General features: G+C 42.4%; 1 protein-coding gene across 1 annotated transcript in view; it reads right to left on the minus strand.

Annotated features, from left to right (window-relative positions):
- The window catches only part of IARS1 (isoleucyl-tRNA synthetase 1), a 95,579-nt gene that overhangs the window by 46,353 nt on the left and 23,437 nt on the right, over positions 1 to 25,789 (minus strand). Inside the window, exons 12-15 of the mRNA XM_063411434.1 lie at positions 21,421 to 21,543; positions 20,090 to 20,181; positions 15,129 to 15,227; positions 4,287 to 4,413 (exon numbers count right to left, since the gene is read on the minus strand). Of these exons, the coding sequence (XP_063267504.1) occupies positions 4,287 to 4,413; positions 15,129 to 15,227; positions 20,090 to 20,181; positions 21,421 to 21,543 (441 nt within the window). The remainder of the gene's footprint in view (positions 1 to 4,286; positions 4,414 to 15,128; positions 15,228 to 20,089; positions 20,182 to 21,420; positions 21,544 to 25,789) is intronic.

Consider the following 25,789-nt stretch of genomic DNA (forward strand, 5'->3'; position numbering starts at 1 on the left):
AAAGGCTTTTTATTTCAAATGAAGAAAGTGTCACAGCTACCAAAGAGGTTGCTAAAAAATACTCCTTGGTTTTGCTGCTATTAAGAAAAATGCAGATTTCCACACCAGACTTGCACTGACACCATGAAACAATGATTCTGAAAAACTGTATGAGAAAGGAGAAAAGCAAAGCTTTCTTTGCTTTAGGTTTTACTCAAGCTGAGCCCTCCCAGAGCCCTGTGGCCTCTCTCATCTGGCAGCACTCACCAGCCACAAGCTGCAGCACAGGCCTGGATTTTGGAGATGCTGTCCCACATGCCATCCTTCCCATTTAGAACTGCCCTGGAAAAACCCCAGGGGCTGACAGATCTGACAGAGAAGGAGTTAAATGCAGCACCATAAAGATGCTGTGAACAGGCCAGATGTTTTTCACATTAAATAACTTTGTACCTTGCTCTTAAGATACAAAAAATCAGAGCACTGCTCAATTCCTATAGCTACTCTTAAACCTATGTATATGTATACGCATGAAAATTGTGACTGAAATGTTTTGGTGTATTGAATTCCAAAAAACTCTCATGAATTACACAGAAGACAGAAATTCAGTCTGATTTTAAGACATGATTTTCCCAGTCTGATTCAAGTGCTGATCTGCATTACTGATCACCATCTTCTATTGTTAAAGTGCTTTGGAAATGCAATGTTTTCATTGCTAATCTTTTTTTTTTTTTTCCTGTAGGAAGTGATGCAGGACAATGATTCCACCAGCCAGGTACAACAGCCAGCAGAATGCACACAGACTACTCCAGGGGATTGATCCCAGGTAAAAATACATCCTCATCAACAAACTATTTTTAACCCAGATCTGTTCTTCACTCCTGTGGCCCCATAAGTAAAAACACAGGCTAAAGGGAGCAGCAGCAGGTGCTTAGTTCAGCACTGCTGGAGGAAGAAAAGGTATTAATAGAGAAATGGGTAAAAAATGCCCTTGGACACACCAATTATCTCACCTTCAGTAACCTTTGTATTTGAATATACTTTCACACTAAGCTCTGGGAGAAAAGGCTGCTCGTTATTTGGTGCTTTTTGAACAAGTACTTCAATGCTGAAGCAAAATTCTGAATATTGATGCAGAACTGCACCCAGCAATCACTCATGGAAGAAATAAACTCAGGTTCACATGAAAAATCCACCAACCCCCAGAGTAACAGAGATCTCCCCCACGGAATAATCCTGCTCCTGTCCAAGGCAGGAGGAAGGAGCTCCTCTGTCCCAAGGGGAGCTCATTAGATACTGAAAGGCAAGAGGAGAACACAGCAAACAGATGCTAATCAAATTCCATCCCTCATTAGGCTGCACCCACTCGTTCCTGCAAGGAGCACACACAGGCTGATGCTCTCCAATTAAAGCTCCTGCTCTGGATCATCCCTTCAGGAGCCATGGCATTTGCTCCTCCTCCATTTCATGGTCCACACCAGCTCCAAAACCAACATTTACCAGCAGCAGGGACTGCAACAGATGGGCTGTGCCAGCACCTCCAAGACCTAACGTGAAAGCAGAGGTCAAGGTTAACCCCTGCTAACAAATGAACATTAAATGCAGGATTATCCATGTCACAGGATATCCATGTCAGTCCAGCAGCATTCACGGATCTCAGTGCTCCTGTGGCACATCCTGCAGTCCCTGCTAAATGAAAACGTTTGGTTTTGTGGGTTTGCCATTTCAGCTCTGCTCAGTACCACGAGAGAGGAGTGGCCACAGCAAGGAAGGAGCTCACACCATGTGTCAGCGAGATGGGCTGGGATCTCCAGAAAATCTCCTGAATATTAAACAGGAGAGGAAATGACTGCTGCAGTCAGCCAGAAATGACCTTAATGCAGCCTCAGAGCAGCCCAGAAATGCACCTGGAGAGGTTCCTGACCCTCAGCAGAGCCAGAGCCATCTCCTTCTGCTGGGCAACACTGAAGGCACCCAGCCCAGGGCAGGGCTACCATGAGAGACAAAGCAAGAAATAACCAGGGAACTTCCACAACACCACTGAATATGAACGCTATAATTTGTATTCAAGCCCTATAAAATGAGCCCATATCTGTTTTACCAACTTGGGTGTTATATTGCAAAATTTTATTATCTAATCCAAATGAGATGTGTTCCTCCACTGAGGAAATCGTTGGAATTTGAAAGCTTAAAATGATAAACTGTCTGCAAAAATGTGGCAATAAACACCAGCTTCAAAATTTAACTCCCATTATGTGTTTCTACCTGACAATTATGCTAAAAGAAAACTAAAATAAAACTGTGCAAAGCCAGTTATTGATCTGTAATAAAATTCACTTTAATACCAATTAATTCACCTTACTGTATATTAAATAAGGAATTGTTATTACTTCTCCAGGATTTAATATGCAAGGCATAATTGCGTGCAACAAAGTGTTCTTTTGAGAGCAAGACGTGAAGAGGCTGCAGGAGCTGGAGTCAGGGAATTCTGAGGGAATATCAGTGCTGGGAGAGCAGATGTCACCCAGGCTTGAAGTTCCACATCAGTCCCAGCACTGTTTGTTTTTCAAGTCATATCTCACACACACACTGAAAGAGTGAATATTTTTTAAAAAATATTAACTTGAAATATAGCTGGGTTCAGAAGCTGTAGTCAGCTATTAAAGCACAATATTCAGACTCTGGAGCAAACAGAAATGTGTAACATCTATGGATAGAAATAATAGAGGTGTTGGTATTTCCATCATTATTCAGAACACCGAGCCCTGAGGAATATTTGCAGCTCGTTTCAAAGGAAAGGTCAATCTTCCAAGTTAGACATCATTTTGTTATTAAAAACTAACAAATCAAACCTAGAAAAGCAAAAAAATCAGTACACACAGGAATACAAATATGGGGAGACTGGATAGAAAATGAAATACTATTAGAGGCAAGGAGTGGAAGTAATGAAACCTTTACACAATCTTTTTCAGTTGCAGAATGAAATACCCAGGCACAACACTGAAAGCCTTTTTATTACCTAAAAAAATTGTTCTATCAAACAAGGGACTTAGAAATGTTGGATGAAGGTGAAAAAAGTGGGTATGAATTGTCAGTCTTCAAACTAAACTTTAAGTGCTATATGAGAGGCAGAAGCACTTGGTTTGTCAGTAATTTACAAACACACAGCACAAACAGAACCCAAATGCCAAGGTTTTCTTAGATATTAAATCCTAATTGCAGGAGTAGCTCCCTCCCTCTCCCAATATCTCCCTGCCTACCCAGATTTCCAGTGAAGAGGAAATAAAAAATGCTTTATGGTGCACATCTAAGCAATGGCAAGTTTAAGATCATAAAATACCTCTCTAGCAGATGTTTTCCTACTCGAGGTCTTTCAGGTCTAAAATGAAGAGTAAAACTTTTTCAAATCAAGAGAGATAAAAATAAAGACCTGGGATGCTGCCATCAGTATTTACCTTCCCTGGACATCCTGATACTGAGCAGCATTTCCTACTTCCAGCATGAGGAAGGTTTATCATCAGTGTCTAATGGAATTAACCCACAGCAAAAACAAACAAACAAACAAACAAACAAACAAACAAACAAACAAAAAAAAAAAAAAAAAAAAAAAAAAAAGGAAAACACCACATAAAAAACTCCAAACCCATTTTCCCTTCAGAAAGAGTTTTAAAACCATCAAAATTCTGTGAAGTGTTCACTCGTGCCCTCTGCATTAGGCTACCAGTGCAGGGCACCTCACAATTTGACAAAGCTCATTTCCAGCACTACCACTATTCATTTTCATCATGCCACTAGATTCCTATTTTTACAGTCTGCTACATTCACATTTGTGGCACTACAAATACGAATCTTCACTGCTCTGCTGTGGTGGACTTGTTTTTATGCCTTCTGCAACTCATTTGGCTTGGAGTAACCAACCACCAGAATTTCCAAAGCAGACTTAAAGGAGTCTTTTTACAACAACAACAAAAAATCTCCTCCTTGCCATTTTCTCACTGCATTTATTATTTCCTTTAGATTTGCCATCACTGCAAATTCTTCTGGGGAAGACAAGATTAATTTAAATGTAAAAACCAAGAAAGATTGCTTGCAGTTCTCAAGCAAAAGCAAAGAAAACCTGTGCAGGCACACAAATTTACCCATAAATACTCACAGATCTATCACCTATTATACACACATAGATGGGTTATAGGGATATGCTGTTCAAACATGGAAATAGGCCTTCAGGCTGCCAAAGATACACCAAAATAAGCACACAACATGTACAGACAGGGGTTCTGCCAGCTGGAACTTTCATTTTCCTCACCCACCTCTTCCAAATCCTCGCTGACCCACAGAGGGATGGGGGTGCCCCAGTAGCGGTTCCGGGAGATGGCCCAGTCCCGAGCATCCTTCAGCCAGTTCCCAAAGCGCTTCTCCCTCACGAAATCTGGGACCCTGGGCCAAAAACAACCAAAAGCATTCATGCATCACTACATTCCACTTAAAAGAAAGCTGGTAAGAGTTGGTTACATTTGATTTTATCCACCAATTTTATTTATTTCGGCACTGATTGACTTGGAGCACACTGGTGTTACCGCACTGGCGGCTGTAAGGCCTTGTGGAAGGGCTGCCAAAAAACACAACACTGCCTTCCTCTGATTTCCAGGTAAGCTGCAGAAGTGGAAAACACATTTATTTTACTGTAAAGCAACTCAGAAAAACGTGTGCAACATAAAAAAGACTCATTAGGGATGAAACAATGGCCCAAGTCCTCAGGATGGTCCAACAGTGGAGGGTTACGGCTAAGGGTGATCACAACACCACTGCTTAACTTACCTACAGAAAAAGGAATCCCACTGATTTTGGGGCTGAATGAAATTCCCATGATTGAAAAGCATGGAGCAATAGCATTAAAAGGCACCTTGGATTACATGTGGGCATCCAGGTACATGCACATTTCTCAGGCTGACAGATCATACAAAAAACCCTTTCCAAGCTATTTACCATCTCACTTTGATTTACCCAATTAAGAAACTAAACACAGCCCCCAACCACAGAACCCTTGCTACAACCTCATTTTGAGCACTAATGGGCACTGAGGGATGTTACAGACAAATTTTTATTGTATGAAAGTGTCCTGGAGCTCAAAGGTTAACACCAGAACCCTGTGCCCTGTGAGGTTCCTGGTTGTGCTAAGGGGCCTGGTGGTTTGATTAGAACCATCAGAACCATTTTCTCCCAGGATGTCAGCAAACAATTAACTATTTATCCAATGATTATGTGCAGGTGAAGGAAAGCAATGGCTTTCACAGTCAACAATATGCTCCCTTCAAGGCTAAAGGTGCATTTAAAAACACCAAATTCTAATGAAACTCACAGAAAGAGCAACCTTAAGAGAGTGTCAGACACACAGAAGCTGTGAATGAGCAGCTCATAAGAATAAAGTAGAATAAACCTCTGGAACTGAGCTTTGAGCAACTCTTGGCAGGTTTTGCTGGGTTTGTTTTTCCAGTCTAACCAGAAAAGCCCTTCCCAAAGTCCGAGCTGGATTAGGAGAGCCACAGTTTCCAAAGGGGGAGCAGCAAACTACAAAGCACACACAGGGTCTCCTCCACCTTTCCTTTCTGAAGCTCTTGGCCCTCTTGTCAAGTATTTCTTTTAGAAGATGATTTTTAATCACAGATCAGTCCCAAGAGTAACAAAGATGAAAGGTTCCTTCAGAGGGAAAATTTTAAAAATGGATTCACATGACACACTGAGGTAGGATTTGGCCCAGCAGCAGGAGATTTATGAAATAAGTCTGAACAAAAAGAAAAAGGCCAACTATTGATGAAAATGAAAGCCACTCTCTTTTAAAAGTTTTACCCATGATGAAGCCATGTGGAGATCTAAAGGCTTCTTGATGCCAATGTTGTCTCAAGTGGATAAAAACGATCCTTAAAAGCCTCACCAAATACCAGCCTGAAGTTCCACAGCTTCCCTCTCTATTTCTGGAGTTCCTTTCAGCTGCAAAGTTGTCTTCTGTAACACTTCTGAACAAAAATCTAATATTCAAAGATTTTAACCCAACTCGGTGACTCATGTTCCACATGACATGTGTAGCCCTGCTTTGAAATGTAGAAATGTGTACAGGCTTTCCCAGTTTGGTTCAGCGTGGGACTCATTATTATTAACTCTGTGCTGACCTTAGGAGACCCTCTCTCCAAACACAAGTGGAAACTGGACAAAGTTCATTAGCATTTGCCCAGCGTTCCACTAATGTGGAAAACTTCTCTTTACATCACTCCTAAACTAGTTTCCATTTTTCAGAAGTTGTTAAGACACTGATTAGCTGAAATTATTAGTCCCATTTAACATAGCTAGAGGCTGAGACAATCCCCCAATGACATTAAAATGCTAAGAGTTTCAACTGCGCTTCCTCAAAACACGCATGAAAAATTAATTTTATCCCCAAAGTGGACATTAACCACAAAAATGTATGTGGTGTGATCTCTCTCTCTGAGCTATGAAAGCATATAATTTACCTCTTCTGGTAAAATTGTCTGACCCTGCTGCCAGTTTTCAGCGGAACATAAAACACAGACCACTTCATCTCCTCCTAACCACATTTGCAGCAATGATCTATGGCTCTTTAGAGGATCAGTGCAGGAATAACACTGGCACAGCCATCAAACCCAATAAAGAGCCTGGATCTGCCACATTCTGAGCCCATCACTGCAATGAAGCCTTACTCAAAGCAGTTGGGTTTGCCACTGCAGAGATGCTGACCGAGGGTGGGATCAGGCTGGAAGAGGGATCTGCAGCAGGCACAGCCCTTCAGGCCTGGAGCCCATTCCTTTTACTTATTCTCACCAGATTTGGCTCCAGATATCTCAGTTCAACACTTACCTACATACCACAAGGGAAAAAATAAAATCAGAGGCACTTTCTACTTAAAGATTTGATTAGGCTGGGAAAAAAAAATTAGTATCTTGATATTGTAACTAACACCTGGTGTTTATTCACACCAGTTCCAGGTTAGTGTCCTTACTGAGTTTTGCAGTTTCATTTACTCCTACTCTTGGATATTTTCTCGGTATATTTCTCCTGGTAAATTTTCATAAAGACACCATCTTGCCAAAGGCATGTATTAGTTGAGGCAGCACTTTTTACTCTTCCATCTACACAAAGCAGCTGGAAGACCAGTGAAAAGCCCTCTCCCATATGGCAATGCACGTGTTTTTCATGTTTAACCCCACATCCATCACAAACCCCTTTAGGCTGAAAACACCAATCTCAGGTTCCTGCTGGTGACCCCTGAGTTTCCAGCTCTGTGTGACCAAGATGTGCCCAGCTCTGCCTGCTGGCACTGGACACCTTCACACCTCTGAGAAAATCAAGCCCCAGCACCCAACAGCTCCATGAAGCTGCAAGTGAAAAATCAAAGCAGCCACTTCTCTCCCAAAGCCATCGAGCTGCAGCTCCTCAAACTGAGCTGTGAGAAACTGGGGTTTTTATTTCCCAACTGGCCTACAATTTGTTTGACCTTCAAATTTCTCTGCAAAATGACACAGATAGGATTTCATACTTCTTTCTCTGACATTTAGCAAGGTTAAGGAGACTGCTGCCTCAGCAGGTCAGGGAGCTCTTGATTCATGGGTGTGGGACAATTGCAGTTTCTCCTCTTGGCACTCAGGACAGGGCACTAAATAAACTTCAAGATGCAGACACTGCAGTAGCTGGAAAGTTCAGGGAACTGAACTTCACAACACAAAGGAATAAATGTTGTTTTGTCAAATCATAATTAGGAAGATTTTGAATCGAAGTACATCAGTTCCAACCTGTTTGAATGCTCATGTCTGTTTTACTTTCCCAACATCAACACTTCATCATACAAGTTAGAGATAATGTAAATTATTCATTTCCTGCAAATTTCCACATCCATTTTTGACTCTTTGTTCCTATTTTTGAAGCAGATGTGGGGTTTTGCTGCATTCATGCATTGCTAAGTCCTCTGCACAGTCAACTCCCACATCCTTTCTTGGTAGCTGCTCATTTTTTGTGTCTAAAATAAAAAATTCCATTTGAGAAGCTAAAAGACCCCATGAAGAGCAAAGCAAACCCCAGTTTTTAACAACATTTATTAACTTATCACAACAGGAACCATCTCCTTTGCCTTCTCAGTCCATGCACCACTCAGCACACAAGTCACACAAGGAATGTGGGCATGGATTTGAAAACAGGAACTACTGAGCACCTTCAATCCCAGAGCAGGACTGAGTCTGGGAGCTCCCACAGGCTGAGCCAGGGGGTTCTCACCACCAATAAATATTCAAGGAACAGCATCAATTAAAATGAATCCATTTGCTCTCTGACTCTCGTCTCCAGAGGAAAAATGTACAGGATGCAAATAAAAAAAATTCTAAATTATTACATAATCCAGAAGGTAACTTATTAAAAGGATGAAGGTATCTGTTCCTTTTCTGTAGGTATATTTTGAAGCCTATTCTTGTGCTCATAACACAACTGCAAATCCTGAACTCAGCTCCTCAGAGGTGCTCATGGTGCCCCTGTCATGGGATGCAGGAACTGTCTCAAAGCAGCCCCATCCCTCCTTCCTGTGATCACAAACTGCCAAAATAAAACACTGCCCCTGCACAAGCCTCGTGTTTTATCATCAGCTCAACATTAAAAGCTGTTTCAGATATTACATAAAGATAGGCTAATCCTTTCTTTCTCACCAGCTAATTTTATTCATTATATCCTCTGCAAAACCACAGCACCTTTCTGTATTGGGTAAGATTTACTTCATAACTGCTAATTAAAGGAGTTAAGACTATAAAGTTGATAAACAAAATACTACCTTAAGCAGTGGGAATTAGGGGCCCTAATAGCAGATTAAGAACTCTAATACAGCTTTGGTTCTGAGAGGATGGTCCCAGATCTGTCCTGTCCTTTGGCAAGTTGGTAGCTTTAAGTGCCACCTGAAATTAGGAATCAGTTTTTAGTCTGGAAAAGTTACTCTTCCAGAAAATAGCTGAGCTGTATCAGCAACCCCAAAGGTGATCAAGTAGTTATTCTATGTCATTTAACTAAATATGTACAGATTTATTTAAATTCCTAGCATACCAACTGGGGGGCTTATTTTAGGTGTAGAATTTGGCTTTCTTTTTAAACATTAACCAACCCTTGGAAGACAAAGGCTTAAATTCCATTATGTTAATTTACTCTAATAACAAGCCTCCTTCAACATGCCCTCAAATTGATTTTTAATGGTTTTTAATTCAAAGAGATAAAATAAGCAACTATTCATGCCCTTTTGACACTTTAATTAGCGCCAATCTATATCATGGACCTAATTAAACATGGGACGGAGGAGAGGGGAAGGGAGGAAAGGTCGGTGTGTGCCAGGCAGGACTGGCACTGCAGCAGCCTCTGCTGCCCAGCCTGGCAGTGCTGCTGCAGCCCCACACACCCCACACCAGCCTGGGCTGTCTGTCCACACCTCCTGCTCGTGGTGCAGCTCCCAGGGGCGAGCTGAACGCTGCTTTCCATCATTCTCATCTCCCAATGCTTCTGTTCCCTCTCCTCTCCTGGTTCCCATGGCAACCAGCCCGCTGTGGTGTGACTGCAATGCTGCTGCAGACGCAGCGCTGCATCCCCGGCATCCCCTCCAGCCCTGCATCCCCGGCATCCCCTGCAGCGCTGCATCCCCTGCAGCCCTGCAGCCCCGGCATCCCCTGCAGCCCTGCAGCCCCGGCATCCCCTGCAGCCCTGGCATCCCCTGCAGTGCTGCATCCCCCCCCGGCATCCCCTGCAGCGCTGCATCCCCGGCATCCCCTGCATCCCCTGCAGCCCCTGCAGCCCCGGCATCCCCTGCAGCCCCTGCAGCGCTGCATCCCCGGCATCCCCGGCATCCCCTGCAGCTCCGGCATCCCCTGCAGCGCTGCATCCCCGGCATCCCCGGCATCCCTGTATCCCCTGCAGCCCCGGCATCCCCTGCAGCCCCGGCATCCCCTGCAGCCCCGGCATCCCCTGCAGCCCCGGCATCCCCTGCAGCCCCGGCATCCCCTGCAGCCCCGGCATCCCCGGCGTCCCCTGCAGCCCCGGCAACCCCTGCAGCCCCGGCAACCCCTGCAGCCCCGGCATCCCCTGCAGCCCTGCATCCCCGGCAGCCCTGCATCCCCTGCATCCCCGGCAACCCCTGCAGCCCCGGCATCCCCTGCAGCCCTGCATCCCCGGCAGCCCTGCATCCCCTGCAGCGCTGCAGCCCCGGCATCCCCTGCAGCCCTGCATCCCCTGCAGTGCTGCAGCCCCGGCATCCCCTGCAGCCCTGCAGCCCTGACTCCAGCCCTGCACCATCCCACCAAACCCTGCTGCAGCTCCAGCCTGTCACCCAGGCTCGCTGCTAATTGCTGCTGAAATTCCTCATCTGAGCAACAACCCCTGCAACTGAGGCAGGGAGAAGGGAAGCTCCCACTTTTCCTCTCTCTGCACATTTCCTTGGGAATATTCTAACATTTCCTGGCACAAAGCATTTTGTAGGGCATCAGCACTCAGGACCCATTTCAATCCACACACATCTCTACACATCTGCATTCCTGTGACAGTGGCAGACATTCAGCACACTGCTTATGTCACAAATTCATCTGCTACCCGAGAAAATCCTGCTGGGGTTGCTCAGCCAACTGGCATTTGGGGGCTTTATTTCTGAATTTTTTCCTTGAAGCAGAAGAGAAGCTTGTGGTGACCCTCCAGTGGGACTAAGGAAGGCACCTCTGAATTCCTGGCATCGTCAGCAATCTCTGCACAAGAGCCTCAGAGAGGAAACAGCAAAATTAAGGCACAGCAGAACACAAGCCATCAAAATCCAGTGAACAAGCCTCCAAAATTCACTTCTAATCCCCAACCATGTCTGATAACAGACAGTAATAAAACCTTCTCTAAATTAGACAAACACAAGGCTAACCCTGCAGCAATTTTTTCCACCTCCTGCTGTAGGCAACGCCACTAATTTGGATTTTTCCTCGGGAAATGTTGCCATCTAGTGACTCCATACGTTGCTGTAACACATCACAATTGCTACTAGAGGGAGGATCTCATTTGTATTCATGATTCCTCAGTATGAAAAGTGTGACTGGTGACTCAATAAGAAGAGTTACAACTGCATGGTGATACTAAAGAAAAGAAAAAAAGGAAAAAAATCTACACACACCATGCATTTAAAACTGTTCAGATGAAATGTATTAATATTAAACTAAGAAAGAAAATGTCCTATTCAACTTCCTAAAAATAAATAAATGGCAGAAGAAGGAGAAAAGGAATCACTGATTTTCTTCTACCGCTCTGCAGTTCTGTTATGATTTAAAATTCTGTTGTCCTGCTACAGACATCTGAGCAAAAATGACAAGTATAGTAAAATGAACATTTGCTTTCTATTCTATTTCTAACTTTCTATTCTATTTCTAACTTTCTATTCTATTTCCAACCCTGCACAGCCTCAGGTTTCTGACACAAACAGGCATCACTCCTGACCACAGCTGGGAGACATTTTTGTGGTCAGAGATGAAAGTGAGCAGGATCCAAAGCTGCTCCAGAGCTGAGCTGGCACAGGATTCACCTGGGCTCTGCAGGACTCACACCTCAACTTCCCTCCCAGGAAAGTGCTGTGGGTGGATTTCCAGCAGGAACTAACAGTGGTGGAAGGCAGGAAAATAACACCTCCAACCACACACCAAGCTCTTTACTACAACACCCGAATTCCTCAGTGGTGAGAAGATGCCAGAACAAAAGGTTTGGCTCCTTTGAAGTCTCTGTCTCCCCTCACTGCTTTCCCTCCACTGATGCTCATTTTTCCACTGCTCCAACCTTATGCAAACAATGTCAGAACTGCACAATGCCTTCAACACCAGAAACTTGGCAACAGTTACAGGTGAGTGTTTCAGCAGTTACTGAAGGAGAACTTGAAGTGAGGAAGGTTTAAAAGAAAGAAAGAAAAAAAGAGTTCAAAGCCAATATTTAAATACAAACTACAGAGTCTTCTCTATCAGTCTGCAAGAACAGAAATATAACACCCACTGCCAGAAGGATGAGCTACAGTAGTTTGGAATTCTCATTATAAATTGTACAGATTTATTGCTTACAGTAAATTTAAATTTTCAGTTTACACCAACTTTGAACAGTGATGTCAGGAATTAGTCCTAGATTGTAATTATAACCTGAGGTGGCCTGGTTTGGTCTGTGGGTACATAAAAAATGCTCTTTCAATAAACCATTTGAGAAAATGCTGGTGACAACAATTAAGGCTGAAATCCAGACAGCAACTTGGGGCTGCATCCAACTCTCCTTATCAAGGGAACAGAAAGCCAAGGCCTGACAAGCCTGGATTTTATGGCAGCCAAATCTGCCCCTCTTCATCTCAACCACAGCAGCACTGGGTGCCTGAATGCCAAACAGAAGATAAACCTTTTTAATTTAAATTTGCTTTTAAATAATCTCAGTTACACAGTAAAGAACATTCAGTGAGGAACTTCAATTAAAGGCTGAAGCACAGCCCCCTAAATAATGTTCCAATTGTGCATTTTCATCAACATCCAACACAAGTTAATTCCCAGTCTGAAATGAGGATGTGACAGAGCAGAGGGTTTTTTGGCTTTTGGTTTTACAAAAATGCTGGCACATCACTCATGTAACCATTATTGGAAGTGATAGTTAAATTCATTTTGAAAAATGAAAATAGAGTTGCTGGTTTTAATAAATTTTGAATGACTGTGGCCTTATAAGCTGGGTAATTCACTAAAAAACTAATTAGAAATGCAATCAGGTTGCAAAGTTTGTCCAAGTATGTTTAATCTATTTCATCAGAAAGGATTTCTATCAAGAGGGCAGCTATTCTTAAGGGACAACATACCTATCAGTCATTTATAGGAATAAAAAAAGCAACGCAGTCAAACCCATTTTGTAAAGGTTAATATAGTCTGAAAAGCATTTATCCCCAATTTTCTCATTTTCAGGACATGTTGAAGCCCCAGAGAGTCCAAAAATAAATTTTTAAAAAGCTACATATTATTCCTGTGACACTTTCAGAGATCAGGTCTCTTCAAAAGCAGAAAAAGTAGGTTTGAGGAAGGATGGAGTTCCCAAAATTTAAATAAATGAAAACTGCAGAAGGCCAGCAGTCTCAATGCCAACTTCAGAATGGACATCCCAAATACAACTGGCATCAATGGAGAACACAGGAAGAAAACCTCAAAAACACTCCCTTGTTCTTCATAAAATCTGGATTTTAAAAGCCAACTTCAAGATTACCCAGTATTAAACTTACTATGAAATCACATTCTGAAAATACGTATTATTTATTAATAATTCTGTGATCATACATCTCTCCTTGTAGCTATATTCACAACAAAAAGCTTCCCACAATCTGTAAGAACAAATGGTTTTAAGAGGAGTCCTGAGGCATCAGTTTTATTTTCAGTTATGGAATTGTGTTTAGAATCAGGAATTGCCGAAAGGACAAATGGTTCCTGTAATTCCAAGCGTTTGAAAATTGCCAAAATGATGTCACTGCCTGCTCCTCTCACCCAACCTTTGCAACAGCAGCTCCAAAATTTGCTTCCACTTGTAGCACTTAGCAAAAGCACCCCTGAAACCCCAAATATGGGCATGAGGGTTCAAAGTGATCAGTGATTCTTACTAATTAGTGCCTCCTGGATGAATGGAGGTAACTCAGCAGCTTTTCCTGGAGCTCTGATTCTGGAAAAGCAAAACCCATCCATTCAAGCACTTCCTTATCAGCATCATTACGTTTTTCTCCTCCTGTTCATGTGAAAATTAAGTATGCAGGTCTACTGTCATCCCAACAGTGAAAGCATCTTGAGGAAGCTAATTAAAGCTAAGAACAAACACTTTCACCCCCTCTTACAGCTTATTTTTGCCCCAAAGGAGGATCACAGTATGTTCTGCCATGGAAAACAGAAAACAACACTTCCTAATCTCCAAACTCTCCTGACACAGCCAGACTGGGCATGTGCTGCAGTTCTGGCAGGCTCCAGTCTGGATCCCTGACTGTCCCCACAGACCCCAGGATTTCCAGTGCCTGCTTTCCCACGAAAGCACTCATGAAAAGCTGCTCACAGAGGATTTCATTGCCAGCTACTGTCCAGCAAAACAAGGCAGCACAAGCTGGAATTGCTCACTGGAGGCTGAGTCACCTTCTTTCCAAGAGTGGTGGGAGAGGGGTGGAATCCCAGCCCTCCCTGCACTCCTCATATGGAATGAGTGGAGGAGGATGTGATCTCCAAGTTTTCCTCACTCGCTGGGAGGTCTCAGCCTCCCAGGTACAAGTGATTGATGAGAGGAAGGGAAATGAAAATGCAGCTTATGAAAGTGCAGGAGATAAAGTCCAACACACCACAAACCCAGGACTGACTCCCTCAAAGGCCACCAGCACCAACAATTCCCCTGTACTGCCCTTAATAAGGCATTAAGTTGTTATCTAAAGCTCATCTGCTGCTTTCTACACAAATTTCACCCAAGTATTTTTCACACTCCCTATACACATGTCAAGATTTCATTTATGCCACTAACAGAATTTATTTTTTTAAACCTGTGTAACTGAGTTTACCCACAGCAATTAGGGCAGCTGAGCTGAGCTTTTTTGTGGGTGTTTGGGGGGAGAGTGGCTGTGGATTTTTTCTTTAAATGCACCTATGATGAAGTAATCAACCTTATCTGTAATAACTAGATGAAAAAACCCACAACTTGTCTAAAATTAGTTGAATTTGGAACAATAAACACACAGCACTAAGGTGCCTCTATTACTGTCTCAGGTGGAGCCTTTTGGAAAGCACATCCTTCTGCAGGATGATTCTCCTCTGCAGTTTCTCTCATACTGAATTGTTTAGGTTTGCACAACATGACTGGAGGGCACTTTTAATGATCCTGTCGTGTATTTCCCTGTAAATTACAGGGAAATTTTCAACCTTTCTACAAGGAAATATTCAACCTTGATAAAACTGAGATAAAACACTGTTTAGACTGGGTTCAGTAGCACTGGCTGAAAAAGAGTTGAAATATGAAGCAGAGTGAGCATATGAAGAGTGGAATAGCTTTGGAGATTTCCAGCACACAGCCCCTACACCCCCAGCTCCAGGGAAAGGAATAAAGCAGATTTCTGCAGGGGACATTACCAGTAGCACTGGGCATTATTCTCCAGCAGCTTGTCCACCATGTGCTCCACCCTGACAAACCAGCTGGGCACAGCTTTGTAGATCAGTGGAGTGTCTGACCTGTGCAGGGAAGGGAATAAAACAAACAAAAACATTCATAAATATACATTATTTATCAAGTGTTCTTTAATATTTATTTTTGCACATGACAGGCCCCTTTCCACAGACTGAGTTCACTGCTGCTGAAATATTATCACAGTTAAAGGCTGGGGTCTGTTTGGTTTGTTAAATTACATAGACTGTTACATTTGTGTGAGCTACTATTTTGAAATCCAGTCCTGGAAAAAAAAAGTTACAGCCTTCAAACCCAGTAATTCAAGGAATTTGTATAGCAAGAGCAATCATGAGAATGTTCAAACAATACTTGAATCTGAAATTTGTGCTCCTACATAGTACAACACTATGAACCTCAGTAACTGTTAAAATGAGTCACATTTCAGTCTTCCACATGAGCTCATTCTGCATCACTTTTTATGTGTATATGAGCCTGAAAAGCCAGGGAACGTTATGCTGTGGTTTTACTACTTGCATTTAAAATAATAATCACAGGTCATAAAGAAGTAACAGCACCCAGGGTTAACCAGAAGAAAGTTCCATTCCAGGAGGAGAGGGAAAGCAAGAAATCCAGATAAGCATATAAAAGAAGTTTTAAATGTATCTTAACATATTCCTTACTTCAATAAGCAATAAAATAAAATCCATATGGGAGGAGAGCAGTTTCACAAGTTGGGATTGCTTAGAAATGGAAACACAATCGGCCAGAGCACAGATTGAGCAATTTCCTAAATTACTTGGTAAAATCAGTATCTCCAAGCATCTGACTGCAGTGCCCCAAACCAAACTCTGATTTGTCAGTTCCATAAAAAGTGCTCGAGGTCCTGAATAACTGTGCAGGCAGCACATCCCTCTGAAGGATCCCGGGATCCAGCAGTGGGCACAGGTCACTGAAGGAGCTCAGACATTTCCAATCCTTCACATCCCTCCCATTGTTCCATTAGGAGCAGGGAGAAGAGCCCTAGGAGATAGGATCTGTCTGTGGCTACAGAGGAGCAAAAACACTGAGACAAGAAGCTCATTCTCCTTTAGCATCAATCCACCTCACAAAATGTTTATTAAAAATACTGCTTTTGTTTAAGTCACTTTGGTTCAGAACTTGGCAATGCACAAAAATCCACCAGCAAAGACCCTGAGAAACTGCTGTTATCTCCCATGTGCAGTCAGCACTACAGACAGCCAGAGTTTAATTCATTTTACTTACATCCACAGCAAGAACACATTTGAAATCCACCAACTACTGCAGATTATAATGTAAATTAAAATTGCTACTGTGCCAGCACTTGCTAAAGGTGCACCTGCCTGACCCACAGAATAAAGAAAATCCACAGCAAAGGTTGTTCAGACCTTAAAAGCTGAAGTCACAGTGCACAAAGCCCAATAATAAAACCCACATTGTTTCTTTTAACATTATATTTCAAAAGACATTTCATTTTAACTATAACCTGTACATTTCAATGTGCTTAAGTGTTCAAGTACCTATAACCTTAAAGGAAATGGTAACAGCTCAAAGTAATAATAATGTCCTTGTGCCCTGGCTATTAAATGCAAACCTACTGATGGTCTGCAACGCAAATTTAAGTCCTAACAACTAAAAAAAGGGAACATTCAGTTCACTCCTCACACAGCAGCAAGACCCCAGTAAAAAGGAAAGCATTCCCCAGCTACAAGGGGTTCTGATTTCACTGAGTTTCCTGTTTCAGATGTGCTGACGAATGAGGAATTGCCATCACAAGATCCTGAGTAACTGAAAACAAGGGGAATAAAAACTGGGTATTAAAAATTTCTCACATGGTTTTAACATGTTGGAAAAGGAAGGTTGGGACAATGGTGGCACCTCAGCTGTGTGAGGAGAGAGCAGCAGCTGGGGATGACTGCAGGAGGCCCAGGGGCTTCAGGCAGGAGGGATCCATGGCCAAGGCCAAGCAGAGGAACCATTCCCCAGGCTTTCCACCCAGCCCTGAGGTTCTAAGCCCTGATCACCACCCCAGGCACCCACAGGGCTCTGTTCCTCCTACATGAAGGCAACAAGAAAGGGGAGAGGGCAAAGTTCCCCTGAAGATTTTTCTTCTGGTGATACTACCAGCCAGTGCCTCAGCAGGAGGCTGCAGAGAACAAACACTAAAATCTGCCCAGGCAGTGACACCTCCCACATTTCTGCCCCTCATGGCTGGTGAGAAGGTTGAGGATTCCAAATTCAAGTGGATTTTACTGCAGAATCCAATGAGAAATACCTATTGCTGGGTTGTGTTTTTCATCAACACAAAGGGAAAGCCCAAAGAGACCTTAAATCTAAGTCTGATGCCTACAAAGTTCCTGCCTAACCATTCCTCTGTGTCCCAACTGAACAAAGTTTTGTTCCCCTTGCAGACAGATCCTTTAGAAACACATCAGAAGGATCAAATCACATTTTCTGTGATCTCACTCTGTTTTCTTGGAATTTAGGAACCATATGATCAATAACTGAGCCCGTGCTGTAACGCTGCTTCTTGGTTTTGCCTTCAGTGGCTTGGCAAAGTCAAAGCCCCACATTTTCCAGTGGAAGAACTTCCCAACAGCATTCCCAAAGGAATGGCAGGAGCTGGGAGGGTCACTCCAGCTGTCCCATCCAAGAGCTGCTGACCTGCTGCCCAAACAGACCCCCAACATCTCACACGTGCACAGAGCAGTTCTGACCAACATCCTCCATTTCCAGCAGTTCCAGGAAGGAAAAATTCTAACTGAAAATCATCGACTGTGTCCTTGCCAAGCTATTGTGTTTTTCGTATTTTAAAGTTTGGCTGACAGAAAATTACTGCACACAGAAGGACCCTGATTGCATGATATGTAAAAAAAAAGAAGGCAAATTTCTCAACATCCCAAGGATTCAACAACTGCTTGGTTTCAAGGAAAAGCAGCAGTACATTAAGAAGAGTCTGATTTCAAAGTTTTCTTACATTAATCAAAATAACTTATAACTATGCTCAAAGTTAAGAACTACTCTTCTACTTTTAGCATATTCCAATTACGGTTTGATTTGTGATGGCAGTGCAATGAGCTTTTCAAGAAGAATCCATTGTTCAGCTCTTCCCACCGGATAATTTGCTGCTAGGTGCTGCCTGCAACTTATCATCAATCAACAAAAATGTCAACAGAGTGGCAGGACTAAGGATCTTCCACAGAATCAGCACTTCTACATCCCTGCTTTGGCTCAGAAGGCCAAAGTGAGTGGATATTTGAGTTGCAACACAAGAAAAACACAAGAAAAACACAAGAAAAACACAAGAAAAACACAAGAAAAACACAAGAAAAACACAAGAAAAACACAAGAAAAACACAAGAAAAACACAAGAAAAACACAAGAAAAACACAAGAAAAACACAAGAAAAACACAAGAAAAACACAAGAAAAACACAAGAAAAACACAAGAAAAACACAAGAAAAACACAAGAAAAACACAAGAAAAACACAAGAAAAACACAAGAAAAACACAAGAAAAACACAAGAAAAACACAAGAAAAACACAAGAAAAACACAAGAAAAACACAAGAAAAACACAAGAAAAACACAAGAAAAACACAAGAAAAACACAAGAAAAACACAAGAAAAACACAAGAAAAACACAAGAAAAACACAAGAAAAACACAAGAAAAACACAAGAAAAACACAAGAAAAACACAAGAAAAACACAAGAAAAACACAAGAAAAACACAAGAAAAACACAAGAAAAACACAAGAAAAACACAAGAAAAACACAAGAAAAACACAAGAAAAACACAAGAAAAACACAAGGGTTGCTCAATTTTGGGGCTGCCATTCCTCAAAAACTGCCCCAAATCATCAAGGATGTAACATTTGAAGAGCAATTCCCCTTCCTCCTCCAGGCAGCTGCAGGAACAAACCAACCCTGCTGTTCAGGAGCAAGCAAAGGTTATTTTTGCTAGAAATTAAAGATAAATGCATCCTGCTAGAACACTTCAGCTGGCAGAGTCACAGCCAGACAGAGAGATGAGCTTTTATCACAGTTATTTCAGTGCAGGTGCTGCACACATCAGATAGGACTTAAAATCTTCAAGCCATTTCAGATAATTAAATTAGATATTTTATTTTAAGTGTGTCTTTGCTCATAAGAAGAATTTAATACTCTACTGAAAGATTAGTGGAGATTCTTTTTTTTTTTAATTTGATATTGTTTGGTGATGTTTTACAACAGCAATTGGGGAAATTTCAAACCAAGGAGGACACTCATAAAAACAAGCTTCATTTCTAGATTAAATCTGTCTAGCCTGTATTTCTCAGAACCACAACCTGTTTGTTCACTGATACTGAAGGCTTGTGGAGAATTTCTCATGGAGACTTTCCCCAGAGACATCCACCTAGAGATGTTTCCACATTTTAAGCAACTGGGCAACTTTTAAAGAAATAAGTCATCTTACAAGGTTAAAATGAACTATATTTTAGCCATTTTATTCAAACCTACAAAGCTTTAACACAATCATCTAAAGACCTTCTGTGATATACTTATCTGGATACAATTTGAAGGGTATTAAAAAATCCTTTTCCATCACTCAGCTGCTTAAAAAATAACCTTTTTTTACAAGAGGTGGTTAGTTAGGAGCTCTCCACCAAAAAAATCAGCAACACAAACTACAAGAGCATGCACCTAAAATCATAAACAGAAACTAAATTTCAGCACTACATCTAAATTCATTTATTTTATGGCAAGAAAAAAGAAAAATTCCTTGACAACTAAATCAAAACTGGAGCTCTCCTAAATGAATAACCTCAGTTTGTGTTACTTTTAGCTCTGTTGGTGAAATTAAGTAAGGGAGGGGGGGAAATATGGGAGAATTTCCGTGTTGGGAAGTGCAGGGGTGGTGTGTGCTTACCTCCAGCAGAAGGGGTAGCTGTGCTGGAAGGTGGTGCTGTGGATGAGCCGGCCCCTCTCCTTCAGCCACCTGATGATGTGTTTATCTGCATCCTAAAAAAACACAGATCCTCCTTGGAACACACAGCTCACTCACTGAGCTGCTGCAGGGTTTGTCTCATTCGTTTTCTTAAATTAATCTTTGATTAATTTTAAAAAAGCTATGCATAACCCAGCGTTTACACATACACACATGAAAGGTTTCTATCTAGTTTATACATTTCCTGCAGGGGCACTGTAAAACACGAAGTTATCAAAGTTATTTGCACTCCAAACCCTGTTTGTTTACAGTGTCTTCAATGTGTCTCTGCTATCTGGATAAATTAAGATTTATAAATTAAAGCATCAGTCCTTTTTTACCCTTAACTCTTTTTCCACACAACTGTGTGGAAAATTCCAATTTTCTGAAGCACCAATACAAGCCAGAAACCACATTATTTAATATCCTAATGATTGAATCTTCTAATTTTGTGCAGGAAGCTACAGAGTGCTTTTTACCTAATATTCAAACTTCCTAATACCACATCCGTCTAAAGTGACTAAATTTCAGAATTTGAAGCATATTTCACAATAACTCACTCACTAACTGGGATTGACACACTAAGCTGGAAGTGAAAGCTGTATATTGATAATTTAGGACTGAAGATACAAGTGTCAATACAACATTAAGGAAAAAAATACACCAATATCTATGAGTGAAAAATTCAGTGTCATAAAAAAATTTTCTAAGAATTTTAAATTCAGATTCCTACCAGCAAGAAGCTAAACATGGAGTTTATAGTGTCTTTTTGTTTGCCTTAATGCATAAAGCAGGAAGGAAAGATAGCTGAATGTATCCTCAATTGAAAAAGAGTTTAAAATCTTGTATTGCATTTGTTTACAAACAAATTATGGGACATGCTTTGCTGTAGCAGCAGGGCTAAAAGCCATTTGTTTTCTCAGGACATGGAATTTAAGAGGCACTCCCTGCCAGGGATTTGTTTCTGGAGCAGTGTGGAGTTCCTGGGGCTCCTTTTCCAGGGATTCTCCTGCATCTGCTGGAGAGAAAATCAGCACTGCAAGGCAGCCCAGAGGGGAGGGGAAGGACTGGGCTTCTCCCTCCTGGGGGCAACTCAAGGGTGGCACCTGGGAATTCAAAAATTAATTAAAAAATCATTCCAACCTTGCTGCAAACATTAAACACCTTTTAATTTATCCAGATAGTCACATACTGAAAACAAACCCACACAGGGAAAGAAAAGAAAGCTTCTATTATATATAAAATGTATCTTTACTGTCTCCAGGCCCACTGACCTTCACGTACTGCCCAGCAAAGTCAGTCACTTCTGCTGTGAAGCAGCCTGATGCATCAACAGGGCACACGGGCACAGAGTCCTTCTGAATGATATTAAAATCCATGCAGACTCTGTAATCATCCTGCAAAAGAGACAAGCAAGCTGTAAGAATACAAAATACTAGGTAAAATATCCATCCTTTGAAAGAGAAATTAAATATTGAACAGAAAATGTGGTGACTGGACAAGAATGGCAAAATAGTCCTCCTTCACTAATCCCAAATACTTGTAAGGAAGTCCTGTTTTGTAGGATTATATTTTTATTCATGCAGAACATTATTATTTCTTCAGACTCTCACCTGGTACAGGGGACATGTGCATGTTTTTTTATGCACATCAATGCATATACACACATTTTATGTGTGTATTTTATGTGTCTGAGTACACACAAACACTCATGGAGTGAACAGCTTCAGGCCAAAGCTGCATGGCCAAAGAATTACCAACCTCTCCATCCTGCTCCAGTCCCAGCCAGAGCCTGGATGTGCCCAGCTCTCCAGCCAACACTGCATTTTTCACAAAGCAGGTTGTTTAAATCAATCTAATTCTGGCATTTCATATAAGCAGTCCCATTTTCTGAATGTCTTAACGATCCAAAGCTTTTAAATCTGTATTTCTCAATCTTTTTTGGCCTATAGGCAATGCTACTGACCAAGAACCACAGATGGACAACATCATGGGTTTTTTTCCTGGCCAGTCTCCACTTAAATTTTTAATTTCCTGTAGTAAGAAGAAAAAAAAAAAAAAAAAAAGGAGTTGCTTCTGACTTTCCTGAACATGACTGAACAATCATGACATCAGAGAAAAGATTAAAACAAAATTAAGAGGGGGGACAGAAAGTTGAGATTTTACCTTCAAGTCTGACGTGAGAGTAAATCTGTATCTAATCAGTCACAGCAATGGCTCACAGGACACACAGCAGCCGTTGGACAGGAGCTGCACCCAAAGCACCCTCAGCCTGCCCAAGGAGCCCACAGCACAGCCAGTGTGTAAATACACATTTCTATACAGACCAGTGCTCCACAGCGCCCTGAGCTCTCCTTCCCTGGCCCCAACCAACACAGGTGAGGCAGCTCTGCAGCACCAGGGCAGGGCTTCCATGTCCTCTGAGGCCTCATCCTGTCCCCTGAGCTGTCCCCGCTCTCCCTGTGGCTTCCATGTCCTCTGTGGCCTCATCCTGTCCCCTCAGCTCTCCCCACTCTCCCTGTGGCTCCCATGTCCTCTGTGGCCTCATCCTGTCCCCTCAGCTCTCCCCACTCTCCCTGTGGCTCCCATGTCCTCTGTGGCCTCATCCTGTCCCTTCAGCTCTCCCTGTGGCTCCCAAGCCAGACCTGTTGCATTTTACAAGGATCAATCTCACACACAGACAGGGGAGTTGGCTGCCTCATGGACCAGAGCTTTACACACAGAACCTAAAAACGCCTCCAGCTGCAGCACTCGCAGAGAGCACAGCCTCCTCCCCTGTGCAGCAGCTGCAGAAAGCATCACCCCATTCCTGACCCTGCTCCTGCAGGCAGACAAGCCCCTTCTCTGCTGCCCTTTCCTCACTGCTGTTTGAGGGCCTGGCAGCTGTGGGGTTTAAAGCACAGGCAGATGACAGAGCTGATGCCAGCCCTGATTTGAGCTGTTGGAGGCTTTGAGGCAGCAGCCAGCACAGAGTGCAGAGTGTGGCACGCTCAGAGCCCTGCTGAGGCAGCACAGCAAACCCTTCCCTGGGCAGCACCTCGCTCCAGGGGAGCACACAGGGCTTTGCTGCCCTGCTGCAGCCAGCTCCCTGCTTTTCAACAGTTTCATCAGGAATGGGAGCTCTCCACACTGAGCTGCCACTTGATTTAATGAAGATTTCCATGAGAATATATTCAGGCACACAGAAGGAATCCACAAGTGCAAAGCTCAAACAAAAGCTAAGAGCAACATCAGTTTTTTCCAGGATAGGAGTTACAGTGGTTACTCTCGTACCTCAAAATCCCTCAAAAGATTATGCACAGATGTTGTAATACACAAAATTATTAAGTAGAAACTATTAAACAGCTCATTTGTGAGAAATCAAAAGCGTTTTTATGTGAAATTTTAATAAAACAACAGAAATGTGAAGTCAAATGTTCACCTTCAGCACCTCTTAGCAAAAACCAGCATCACTTTTGCTGAAAGTGTAAGGTACTGAAAAAAAAAAGGGCATCAGTTACAGATCTATGAAACTTGTGTGTCACAGTCTGAGCAGGCACTAGAAATATTGCAAATTAAAAATTTGTATGCAAATTCAAGTGTTACTAAAGCTTTTTATGTTGACTGCAGGTACATCTGCATATGCTGAAATGCCTGAGCAGCTGAATTTTAGTGTCATGTTAATCTGGAAGTACAATGAGTTTACAGTGGTTTTAACACAGGTTTGCCTTGTTCTGTGAGCTTTAATTTTGATGTCTTTTGAACTGAAATAACAGAGTGCTCTGATATGGTGTGGCAGCTTGTGTTTGGCAAAGGCATGACAAAGACAATAAAACTACATCTGGAACTAAATGAAGGTGAATTTTTACTTCCAATTTTTTGGGAGAAGGATACATTGCTGAGCTATCAGCAATACAGAACATATATCACTAACTAGGATTTTAAATAAATAAAACTCTGATTTTCCAGCTTTATTTATCAAAGGGGCTCACTTATATTGATGGGAAGGAACAGAGGTAAGGCTTGTGGAAGAGGACTGTGCCCAATTTCTTCTCCTCTGACTGTCCTGGTCCAGTTATCCCTTTTCTATTCACCTTTAACTCAACAGGAGGGTGCAGAGGAGCCAATAATTCAGGAAGAATCCTGTCTGCAGGATGAACCATCTCCCTTCTTTCATCTAGGCCTGTGTAAATGCCAACACACAATACCATACAGAGCCTGCTGTATGATAATGAAGTCCTGAACTTACACCAGGAGCTCTGTCAGCTTTCCTGAACAGAAATAATCTGGAAAAACTGAATTACATGCACCCCAAAAAGCAGGCAGCAGCAGCAAGTGCAATGTACACTGTGCATTTCCTTCTGAAGGCAGCACAGCCCACTGACTCAGGCCCCTGCACCAAAAGTTTCCTACTCAAACCTCAAGGTTTTGTTTGTGATGTCTGTGCACCTTTTTCCTCACACAATGTTTTATGTATCCTTTTTCTTTGTGAGCGTTTAACTGTTACTCTCAGGTTCTTTCTTAAAAAAAAGTTTTACAAGTGATTGCTGATTTCCCTGGAGACAGAGAGAAAAACTCTTTTTCCTCTGTGTTTACAAAACTCAGTGGGCTTATTAAAAAAATTAGATAAAAGAGGGCAGATAATCCTTGCTCTAGGAGGCCAAAAAGCAATTTCCAAGTTTAACTGGACTGTGCAAATACACAAGGCACTCCTAGAGCAGCCCAGGGAAAGCTTCTTCAGAGCTCCTTCCCTGCTGGCAGCCTCTTCCTCTCCCTCCCTCCATCTCACAGCTCCTGACTCTAAACAGCTCTCACCCCTCTGGAACATCCAGGATTCAGCCCCAGGGGAGTCTGAGGAGCAGAAGTGTGAGGATTTCTCCTCCTGAGGACTCTTGACCAGCCACCACTGTTCTCTTTATTAACTGCTAACACAGCCCACTCTAATTTTCTTTATTCAGAGCTATATTAAGCTGGAACATCTTTTCATGTCAGTGATCATCCTGACAAGGGAAACACCACCACAATGGATGTACCCTTCAGAAAAATGCAGGGAAAAAGGACAGAAGAGGATGGGCTATTTCACAGGAATACAAAGAGGCCTGTTGCTAATGCCAAGTTTCTCTGGAAATTATGACAGAGCTCGTGGTCCAGGGATTGCTAATTGCTAGGCACTGCAAGATTTTTGAGGGCATCTTTGGATAATGACTGAAGACAGGACACTCTACAAAAAGGACAATGAGCCTAAACTTAGTGCATTTATTTCAAGTGTCTAAAAACTGAAATGTTAAATCCGTGACAAATTATTCCTCTTAGCCTTAAAAAAGAACAGACTGAGGGAAGGGACAATAAAGACAAAAAAAAAAAGATGGAGTGCAACAAAATCCTTTCACACCAAGGGATAAAGTCGCAGGACAAAAGCAGGGAAAGCATTTTCTCATTCTCTAAAAGCCCAGTGAGTATTGAAATGCTGCAGAGGGGCAGTGTGCTGAGCAGAACTGCTGCTCCCAACCAAAATTATCACTTAGCAAAGCCCTGTTTCCCTGCCAGTGCCACAGTTCATCCCTCCTCAAAGCTCTGACTTGAGACTCTGAGAAAAGCTGACACTCCAAAGATACTCTGAGTTCAGCTCACACACCACAACACAAACCACAGCCAGGGACACAA

This window comes from Prinia subflava, chromosome 14, assembly GCF_021018805.1.
Source record: "Prinia subflava isolate CZ2003 ecotype Zambia chromosome 14, Cam_Psub_1.2, whole genome shotgun sequence".
NCBI classification, from domain to species: Eukaryota; Metazoa; Chordata; class Aves; order Passeriformes; family Cisticolidae; genus Prinia; species Prinia subflava.